Below are 11,887 nucleotides of genomic sequence, written 5' to 3'. Positions count from 1 at the left end.
CTACTTCAGTAACTTTTGGGATAAATTGAACTTCTAAGAGTAGTTTTAATGCAACATACTTTTACTTGAGTATATTTATAGAGAAGAAATGCTACTTTTACTCCGCTCCATTTATCTACATTCAGCTCGCTACTCGCTACTGATTTTTATCGATCTGTTAATGCACGCTTTGTTTGTTTTGGTCTGTCAGACAGACCTTCAAAGTAGGATCTATCGCAGACCTGCGTTTCACCAATCAAATACACTCACTGGTGACGTTTGACTCCGTTTCACCAATCAAATACAGTGAGAGGACGCTAAAGGCAGTGCCTTTAAAGGGGAACATTATCACCAGACCTATGTAAGCGTCAATATATACCTTGATGTTGCAGAAAAAAGACCATATATTTTTTTAACCGATTTCCAAACTCTAAATGGGTGAATTTTGGCGAATTAAACGCCTTTCTATTATTCTCTCTCGGAGCGATGACGTCACAATGTGGCGTCACATCGGGAAGCGATCTGCCATTTTCTCAAACACCGAGTCAAATCAGCTCTGTTATTTTCCGTTTTTTTCGACTGTTTTCCGTACCTTGGAGACATCATGCCTCGTCGGTGTGTTGTCGGAGGGTGTAACAACACCAACAGGGACGGATTCAAGTTGCACCAGTGGCCCAAAGATGCCAAAGTGGCGAGGAATTGGACGTTTGTTTCCGCACACTTTACCGACGAAAGCTATGCTACGACAGAGATGGCAAGAATGTGTGGATATCCTGCGACACTCAAAGCAGATGCATTTCCAACCATAAAGTCAAAGAAATCTGCCGCCAGACCCCCGTTGAATCTGCCGGAGTGTGTGAGCAATTCAGGGACAAAGGACCTCGCTAGCACGGCAAGCAATGGCGGCAGTTGGTTCCCGCAGACGAGCGAGCTAAACCCCCCCGGATGTCTTGGCTCACACCGTCCCTTATGCCACTGAAGATGATCAAGAGAAGAATATCGACCCTAGCTTCCCTGGCCTGCTGACATCAACTCCAAAACTGGACAGATCAGCTTTCAGGAAAAGAGCGCGGATGAGGGTATGTCTACAGAATATATTAATTGATGAAAATTGGGCTGTCTGCACTCTCAAAGTGCATGTTGTTGCCAAATGTATTTCATATGCTGTAAACCTAGTTCATAGTTGTTAGTTTCCTTTAATGCCAAACAAACACATACCAATCGTTGGTTAGAAGGCGATCGCCGAATTCGTCCTCGCTTTCTCCCGTGTCGCTTTCGTCGGTTTCGCTTGCATACGGTTCAAACCGATATGGCTCAACAGCTTCAGTTTCTTCTTCAATTTGGTTTTCGCTACCTGCCTCCACACTACAACCATCCGTTTCAATACATGCGTAATCTGTTGAATCGCTTAAGCCGCTGAAATCCGAGTCTGAATCCGAGCTAATGTCGCTATAGCTTGCTGTTCTTTCCGCCATGTTTGTTTGTGTTGGCTTCACTATGTGACGTCACAGGAAAATGGACGGGTGTATATAACGATGGTTAAAATCAGGCACTTTGAAGCTTTTTTTTAGGGATATTGCGTGATGGGTAAAATTTTGAAAAAAACTTCGAAAAATATAATAAGCCACTATCGGGCGGAAGGCGGGGTACACCCTGGACAAGTCGCCACCTCATCGCAGGGCCAACACAGATAGACAGACAACATTCACACTCACATCCACACACTAGGGCCAATTTAGTGTTGCCAATCAACTTATCCCCAGGTGCATGTCTTTGGAGGTGGGAGGAAGCCGGAGTACCCGGAGGGAACCCACGCAGTCACGGGGAGGACATGCAAACTCCACACAGAAAGATCCCGAGCCCGGGATTGAACCCAAGACTACTCAGGACCTTCGTATTGTGAGGCAGATGCACTAACCCCTCTGCCACCATTTTTTTTTTATATATATCAATTTATTTATTTAGCTATTCTTGTTTAAATCACACTTACGTGTAACTTACAAATGACAATATATTTATTTATTTATTTAAGTGTGTATCAAACTGGTAGCCCTTCGCATTAATCAGTACCCAAGAAGTAGTTTTTGGTTTCAAAAAGGTTGGTGACCCCTGTACTAGGGCAAAAAATCAGTCAGTTGAGTCGGTCCATAGGTTGCCTGTAGGGATTTTTAATGTCCAGCAGATGTCAGTATTTAGTGACACAGTATCGACACAGTATCAATACAGTTTTGCAATGTGTCGAAACGCTTCATGACGCCTCATCAACCCATCACTACTGTTGAGTAATGACAATAAATTGGAACATTTGAAGGAGAAGATTGCCATTACATTCAAGTAAGAACGGTTTGTGCTCCCACACCTGAGTCCTTCCTCGTTTGGCTCACCTGTGCTCCTACATATGCCTTCCCCCCTGCACTGCTCAACCAAAAAGCCCGCCACCTAGTGACAAAAGAAAGTAATGCCAACACAAAAATAAGGATGCCTTAAATGGCTCCTACACGTTTAATTCGCCAAACTTCACCCATTTAGAGTTCGGAAATCGGTAAAAAAAATATACGGTCTTTTTTCTGCCACATTAAGGTATATATTGACGCTTACATAGGTCTGGTGATAATGTTCCCCCTTTAAGGCACGTCCAATATAGTTGTCCGGCTGGAAATCGGGAGAATGGTTGTCTCGGGAGATTTTCGGGAGTCTCCCGGAAAATTCGGGAGGGTCGGCAAGTATGGTGACCCGCCTCATAGCACGTGATGGAAACATGGCGTTGGAAACGGTCATCACACTCACTTTGTTTTTTCACTCCGGCTTTATTTTGACAAAAAAAACAACACTTTGAGGGCCAACCCGACGTCCACAAGAACAAAAGACAAGAAATGTGGTGGACAGTTTTTCCCGACATGTCCCAGATTGTTTTGTTTTTTTATCAACACAAGAGTTGACAAAATAAGAGAAGTAGCAAAGCGCATGTTGGTGAGCAGTTAGCAACGTTGCTGCCAGTAAAGAATGTGCTTATATTCAACTTTAAGGTTTGTTTAAGTCCTCAATTGCTTCAGTTGGCCTTTAGAACTCACGTTTTTATTCTTCCACCAGGTGTCTCTGCTCAGTGTCAAATTGTCTGCCAAGAAACCGAGCAGATGATTCCAGGGAAAGTAAACAAAGACGTGACCTTTAAACATCTGGCCTGCTGCTCATGGTCCTGCTGGAGCCGCTCTGCACGACCTTGAGGAAAAGGGCGTCTGCGTGGAGAAGAATTGTCAGGAGTGACATCAGAAACGACAATCGGGGGGGGGGGGACACAACTCACCATTCCTGAAGCTTCCCACGTCTGATTGCTGCGCAGAAGACAAAACCTGGAGTTAAATACTACTAAGATCCAAACACCATCTATTAGTGAGCCTGTGGTTTACTAAGACTGCGCCTTACTTAAATGAGGATTTTGTGGGCCGAGCTACGTGGACACACCATTTTCTCCGCCACACCCGTGGTCGGAACCAGTGGGGTGGGGGTGCGCTGCCAAGTGGATGGCAGTGAAAGTGGAGGCTCCAGACGGACCAATTCGAGGCAGCAGAGGCTGACTTTTGGGACGTGGAACGTCTCGACTCTACGCTGGTGGGGGAAGGAGCCTGAGGTGGTGCGCTACCGGCTGGATCTGGTAGGACTTACCTCTACGCATAGCAACCACACAAGGGATGGATCTTGTTCATAGCAACTAATTAGATGACCATAGTAACTAATCAGATGACCATAGTAACTAAATAGATTACCATAGTAACTAATTTGATGACCATAGTAACTATTCAGATGACCATAGTAACTAATTAAATTACCATAGCAACTAATCAGATGACCATAGTAACTAAATAGATTACCATAGTAACTAATTTGATGACCATAGTAACTCATCAGATGACCATAGTAACTATTCAGATGACCATAGTAACTAATTACATTACCATAGCAACTAATCAGATTACCGTAGTAACTAATCAGATAGATGACCATAGTAACTAATTAGATGGCCACAGGAACTAATTAGGTGACCATAATAACTAATTAGATGACCATAGTAACTAAATAGATTACCATAGTAACTAATTTGATGACCATAGTAACTAATCAGATGACCATAGTAACTAATTTGATGACCATAGTAACTAATCAGATGACCATAGTAACTAAATAGATGACCATAGTAACTAATTTGACGACCATAGTAACTAATCAGATGACCATAGTAACTAATTAGATGACCACAGGAACTAATTAGATGACCATAACAACTAATTAGATGACCATAGTAACTAAATAGATGACCATAGTAACTAATTAGATGACCATAGTAACTAATCAGATGACCATAGTAACTAAGTAGATTACCATAGTAACTAATTTGATGACCATAGTAACTAATCAAATGACCATAGTAACTAATTACATTACCATAGCAACTAATCAGATGACCATAGTAACTAAGTAGATTACCATAATAACTAATTTGATGACCATAGTAACTAATCAAATGACCATAGTAACTAATTTGATGACCATAGTAACTAATCAGATGACCATAGTAACTAATCAGATGACCATAGTAACTAATTACATTACCATAGCAACTAATCACATGACCATAGTAACTGATTAGATTACCATAGTAACTAAATAGATTACCATAGTAACTAATTTGATGGCCATAGTAACTAATCAGATGACCATAGTAACTAATTACATTACCATAGCAACTCATCAGATGACCATAGTAACTAATTACATTACCATTGCAACTAATCAGATGACCATAGTAACTAATCAGATGACCATAGTAACTAATTACATTACCATAGTAACTAATCAGATGACCATAGTAACTAATTAGATGACCACAGGAACTAATTAGATGACCATAGTGACTAATTAGATGACCATAGTGACTAATTAGATGACCATAGTAACTAATTAGATGACCATAGTAACTAGTATATCATGCAGATTCCAATCATTGAAAGACTTAGTTTAGTTAAAGACTAAGGTGAGGTCAAGAGAAAACATCATAATGGCAACTCCAGTTTTGATGTTAAAGATCTAAAAAAAATGATGTAAAGGTGTGGACTAATAGATAAGGACTTGAGTGTTGCGTTCAAGGTCTCACCCTGGCCGGCCCGTCAGCTTGTTCCGGGTCCACCTTGGGAGCTGCAAACAGACATGACTCACGTTTGCTGCTGTCCACACAGGAAGTGAAGGTGTGACTCACGCAGCGGCTTGACCATGCTGTCCACGCCGTGAACCACGCCGTTGGTGGCCATCAGGTCGGCGTGCGCCACCGCCACTCGGTTGACAAAGACCGTGTAGTTTTTCTAAGGGTGGGGGGGGGGCAGAGGCATGAGTGTGGATCGGCGTTTAGGAACCAATGCCGGATGAAATGTGACCACTGACCACGCCCAGCTCCAACATGTCACCCTGCAGAGGTTTGACTCGGGTGTGAGAGCCTACCCCGCCGCTGACCAGCATCCCGTCGCCGAGATGGTATCTGAGGGTGGCCGCCAGCTGCTGGCTGTTTCCTGGTGATGATGACAACAGCTCTTGTTTATACGTCAGTAAATATTCCTCTTCCTGGTGATGACATCTCACTTGTTTATACGTCAGTAAATATTCTTCTTCATGGAAGGGAAATGTTTTCCAACACTTCAAGAAGGTCACAGCCAAAGAAGGAGACACCTCGCTAACTTAAACAAGACGAGTCAACACATTTTGTTGAGCACAATCCACAGAACTTAGGTGGACTTTCTTGTCATGGGCAACAATGATGGCAATATGGAGTCGGGGTGTAACGGCACACAAACATTTCGGTTTAGAGGTCACGGTTCGGTTCATTTTCGGTACAGTAAGAAAACAACAAAATATACATTTTTTGGTTATTTATTTACCAAATTTGTACACAATGGCGTTATCCTTTTAACATTGGGAACACTATAATAATTCTGCCCACGTTAATCAACATTAAACTGCCTCAAATTGTTGCTCAGATTAAATAAAATGACAAAACTTTTCTCTTCTACATATAAAAAGTGCAACATTAAACAGTTTCAAGTCAACTTTTTTATTTTATTACAGCATTTTTGGAAGCCTGTACTTGATTTTTATTATGCAAATGTTATATTTTTATCAACATGTGATAGCAGGGACCCCGCCATTCAAAACTAGGATGCTCCATTACTAACATACTTGCCAACATTCAGACTTCCGATTTCGGGGGGGGGGGGGCGTGGCTAAAAGGGGAGGAGTATATTTACAGCTAGAATTCACCAAGTCAAGTATTTCATATATATATAAACAAATACTTGACGTTCAGTGAATTCTAGCTATATATATATGTATATGTATATATATATATATATATATATATATATATATATTTTATTATATGTATATATATATACGTATATATATATATATATATTAATTTTATTATATATATATATATATATATATATATATATATATATATATATATATATATATGTATGTGTGGGAAAAAAAATCACAAGACTATTTCATCTCTACAGGCCTGTTTCATGAGGGGGTACCCTCAATCATCAGGAGATTTTAATGGGAGCATTCACATACCATGGTTTATATAGGGCACAGAGTGGGTGGGTACAGGCTGGCGTAGGGGCGTGGTGATTGGCTCATGTGTTACCTAGGAGGTGTTTCCGTCTGTGGCGGCATGCTGTTACAATTTCGCTGCGCTTGTTGAGGGATGACAGGTCTGGACGGTAAATAATAAACAGTTTCTCTTTCAAGCATAGGTTGCATCTTTTATTACCACTATTGTAAGGTGTGCTGGATGCAAGAATTTGCCATGTTATTGAATATTCAACATTATTGTCTTTGAGGTCCCAAATGTGTTTGCTGAGTTCTGTGGTATTCCGCAGGTTTTGGTTCCTGAAAGAAGCCTTGTGATTGTTCCATCTGGTTTTAAACTCTCCCTCGGTTAATCCTACATATGTGTCGGATGTGTTAATGTCCTTGCGTGTTACCTTAGATTATATATATATATATATATATGTATATATATATTAGAGATGCGCGGTTTGCGGGCACAACCGCGGAGTCCGCGGATCGGGCGGATGAAATTAAAAAAAATTAGATTTTATCCGCGGGTCGGGTCGGGTCGGGTGGTTGAAATAAAAAAAAATTAGATTTTAAATAGATTCAGGCGGGTGGCAGTTAAACCAATTGGGAAATATATATACATAGTTAAATGTTGTTACCCACATACGAAAAACGAGCAGGCACCTGCAGCATATGCCACAACAGAAGAAAAAAAAAGAAAAAGAGATGGACACTTTTACGGAGCGGAGAAGGGACGCCTCGCCGGGGTCCGGGACCGAGGCCCCTTCCCCCGAGAGGGCCCCACCGGGAGCCGTAGCTGAGGCGATCCGCGAGAAGGGCCCGACGCACGTCCAGGGTCACCACCGCGCCCACCGCACCGACACCCCGCCTCGTCCGCCTTCGCCGTGGCCGGCGTCACGCGCAGCAGGTAAGCAGCTTACCTGCCCGCCACCCCCGTGGCTGGGGGCTCGTAACAGGGGTCACTCCGCGCGCTCCGCCCGCGCAGCTTACCTGCCCGCCACCCCTGTTGCCGGGGGCGCGTAACAGGGGTCGCTCCGCGCGCAGTGCGCTCACGAAAGGGGTGGGGCTCACCCTGGTTGATATAGACAGCAGGACGGTGGCCATGGAAGTCGGAACCCGCTAAGGAGTGTGTAACAACCCACCTGCCGAATCAACTAGCCCTGAAAATGGATGGCGCTGGAGCGTCGGGCCCATATACCCGGCCGTCGCCGGCAGCGAGACGCGCTTGGAGGTGCGCTCAGCGCGGCTCCCATATGATTGCACACTGGTGTGCGTCTGGGTCGTGACAGCGTGGCACGCGAATGTCTGTGCTGCATTGGATCAGTCTCCTTTCTTTAACAGGCAAAAGCTTTATAACCTCACTAATGCCTTGCATCGTCTATATTAGATATATAACAACGGGCGGGTGCGGTTCTGATCAAATATTACATCGGGTGGATGGCGGCTGGTTGACGACTTTCTGATGCGGTTGCGGATGAAATAATTGCCTATCCGCGCATCTCTAATATATATATATATATAAAATAAATACTTGAATTTCAGTGTTCATTTATTTACCCACACATAACACACACACTAGATGGCAGTATTGTCCTGTTTAAGAGTGTCACAACATTGCTGTTTACGGCAGACGAACTGCTTTACGGTATACAAAAACGTGACTGCTGTTGTTGTGTGTTGTTGCCGCGCTGGGAGGACGTTAATGAAACTGCCTAACAATAAACCCACATAAGAAACCAAGAACTCGCCCTCCATCATTCTACAGTTATAACGTGATTGGGCAGGTATGCTGGTTATATTGTGGGTTAGCGGACTCAGGTCCTCACATGGACCTGAGTCCGCCTGAATTTCGGGAGAAAATTTGTCCCGGGAGGTTTTCGGGAGAGGCGCTGAATTTCGGGAGTCTCCCGGAAAATCCGGGAGGGTTGGCAAGTATGAATACTAATGATTAATGTAACTATAGCTGAAAAAATAGTACAATAGCAACAGGAGAGACTATTCATCCCTGAACACCATGGAGTTCATGTCGGCTTAATGATGCACTTACATTATTATATCAACTATCAGAGACAGAAACTCTTCATTTAACATAAAGTCCTTTTTTGCTGCTTCAACACAGCTCAATCAACACAGAAAAAGGTCAAGTGAAATAACAGACAGACAGGGCTTTGCTGTCCGTAACACACACACACACACACCGCAAAATGAGCTAACGTTACGCTAAAAGCGAATTAGCCTTCACCTCAAGCCAGGACTGCGAGCGAGCTGAGCTGCCTTTTGTATTTCTAGAAGGTCAACAACGGGCTCATAGTGATGTTACTAGTAGTTGACTGGGAGGTGTTTATTATCATTTGGGGAGAGTCCGCTGCCTGATGATTACCTGCTAAACGCTAAACATGCGCTCTGAATACGCACTGCTGATTGGCTGTTACCGCTCTGTGTGTAACCAATCAGATAGTTGTGTGGGTGGGACAATGCTGGGTGCTGTGTAGAGTACTGACCGAAACAGAGGCAGAAGGAAGCAGAGGCGACTACTTAGTATGTTCGTGTGGAAACTCGTTCGGTACATCTCCTAACCCAGGGGTCGGCAACCCAAAATGTTGAAAGAGCCATATTGGACCAAAAATACAAAAACAAATCTGTCTGGAGCCACAAACAATTAAAAGCCATATTACATACAGATAGTGTGTCATGAGATATAAATGGAATTAAGAGGACTTAAAGGAAACTAAATGAGCTCAAATATAGCTACAAATGAGGCATAATGATGCAATATGTACGTATAGCTAGCCTAAATAGCATGTTAGCATCGATTAGCTTGCAGTCCTGCAGTGACCAAATATGTCTGATTAGCACTCCACACAAGTCAATAACATCAACAAAACTCACCTTTGTGCATTCACGCACAACGTTAAAAGTGTGGTGGACAAAATGAGAAAGAAAAAGAAGTGGCATAAAACACGTCCTTGAAAGTTATACATGTAAACAAACTACGGTGAGTTCAAGGACCGCCAAAATTAGTAGGACAAAACGGCGCTCGCCAAATACTGGAATCAGTGAAGCATGTTTAATATAAACAGTGTGTTTTATAACAATTAGGGAGGTTTGTGTCATGTTTTTCCTCCTACAGAAACCATATTAACACAAAAAATATATTTTTTTGCCCTCATCTTTTTCCATTTTTCATACATTTTTGAAAAAGCTCCAGAGAGCCACCAGGGCGGCGCTAAAGAGCCGCATGCAGCTCTAGAGCCGCCGGGTTGCCAACCCCCGTCCTAACCGAACCGAAACCCCCGTACCGAAACGGTTCAATACAAATACACGTACCGTTACACCCCTAATATGTAGTAATATGAATACTAGCACACCCTCCATCACACTTAAATGCTGCAGAAAAGTTGCAACGGGGCAAATTTTTATCCCTGACTGTGATTTTATGGATTGGTTATCAATATTTTAGCTTTCCTTGCAACAACAGGTGGAAAACAAATACTTTTCTGCAGGTATAAACAAATCTAACGTCATGCTTTTTAATGCAAGGCATGTAGTTATTATATATCATCACCAACACATGTAGTTATTATGAGTGTATAAAATATATATACACATTTAGATGTACAGTATGTGTGTATAAATGATATATACACATTTATCTGTACAGTATGTGTGTATAAAATATATATACACATTTAGATGTACAGTATGTGTGTATAAATGATATATACACATTTAGATGTACAGTATGTGTGTATAAATGATATATACACATTTAGATGTACAGTATGTGTGTATAAATGATATATACACATTTATCTGTACATTATGTGTGTATAAATGATGTATACACATTTAGATGTACAGTATGTGTGTATAAATGATATATACACATTTAGATGTACAGTATGTGTGTATAAATGATATATACACATTTAGATGTACAGTATGTGTGTATAAATGATATATACACATTTAGATGTACAGTATGTGTGTATAAATGATATATACACATTTAGATGTACAGTATGTGTGTATAAATGATATATACACATTTAGATGTACAGTATGTGTGTATAAATGATATATACACATGAAGATGTACAGTATGTGTGTATAAATGATATATACACATTTAAATGTACAGTATGTGTGTATAAAGGATATATACACATTTAGATGTACAGTATGTGTGTGTAAATGATATATACACATTTAGATGTACAGTATGTGTGTATAAATGATATATACTCATTTAGATGTACAGTATGTGTGTATAAATGATATATACACATTTATCTGTACATTATGTGTGTATAAATGATATATACACATTTAGATGTACAGTATGTGTGTATAAATGATATATACACATTTAGATGTACAGTATGTGTGTATAAATGATATATACACATTTAGATGTACAGTATGTGTGTATAAATGATATATACACATTTATCTGTACAGTATGTGTGTATAAATGATATATACACATTTAGATGTACAGTATGTGTGTATAAATGATATATACACATTTAGATGTACAGTATGTGTGTATAAATGATATATACACATTTATCTGTACAGTATGTGTGTATAAATGATATATACACATTTATCTGTACAGTATGTGTGTATAAATGATATATACACATTTAGATGTACAGTATGTGTGTATAAATGATATATACACATTTATCTGTACAGTATGTGTGTATAAATGATATATACACATTTAGATGCACAGTATGTGTGTTTGTCCCTTTTTTCCAGGAACACTAATACTTAAAGTACTAAGTGTAAGTACATAAGTGTGCACTTATGCACTCAAATGACTAAGTGTAAGTACACTTATGTACTCAAAGGACTATGTGTAAGTGCACTTATGTACTAAAAGTACTAAGTGTAAGTACATAAGTTTGCACTTATCCACTCAAAGGACTAAGTGTAAGTACATAAGTGTGCACATATGCACTCAAAGGACTGAGTGTAAGTACAGAAGTGTGCACTTATGCACTCAAAGTACTCAGTGTAGGTACATAAGTGTGCACTTAAAGTAATAAGTGTAAGTACAGAAGTGTGCACTTATGCACTCAAAGGACTAAGTGTAAGTACATAAGTGTACACTTATGCACTCAAAGTACTCAGTGTAAGTACATAAGTGTGCACGTATGCACTCAAAGGACTAAGTGTATGTACAGAAGTGTGCACTTATGCACGCAAATGACTAAGTGTAAGTACAGAAGTGTACACTTATGCACTCAAAGTACTCTGTGTAAGT

The 11,887-nt window shown here is 40.8% G+C and overlaps 1 protein-coding gene across 2 annotated transcripts in view; it reads right to left on the bottom strand.

The window, feature by feature from the left end:
* Positions 1 to 2,911: 2,911 nt before the first annotated feature.
* tgfbi (transforming growth factor, beta-induced) overlaps positions 2,912 to 11,887 on the bottom strand; it is a 47,632-nt gene continuing 38,656 nt past the window's right edge. For both annotated transcript variants that reach the window (XM_061976540.1, XM_061976541.1), the window contains exons 13-17: positions 5,413 to 5,537; positions 5,231 to 5,333; positions 5,129 to 5,169; positions 3,284 to 3,311; positions 2,912 to 3,215 (exon numbers count right to left, since the gene is read on the bottom strand). In XM_061976540.1, the coding sequence (XP_061832524.1) occupies positions 3,148 to 3,215; positions 3,284 to 3,311; positions 5,129 to 5,169; positions 5,231 to 5,333; positions 5,413 to 5,537 (365 nt within the window). In that variant the 3' untranslated portion in view covers positions 2,912 to 3,147. The remainder of the gene's footprint in view (positions 3,216 to 3,283; positions 3,312 to 5,128; positions 5,170 to 5,230; positions 5,334 to 5,412; positions 5,538 to 11,887) is intronic.

This window comes from Nerophis lumbriciformis, linkage group LG16 (genome assembly GCF_033978685.3).
Source record: "Nerophis lumbriciformis linkage group LG16, RoL_Nlum_v2.1, whole genome shotgun sequence".
NCBI lineage: Eukaryota > Metazoa > Chordata > Actinopteri > Syngnathiformes > Syngnathidae > Nerophis > Nerophis lumbriciformis.
This window is presented reverse-complemented; position numbering and strand designations above follow the sequence as displayed.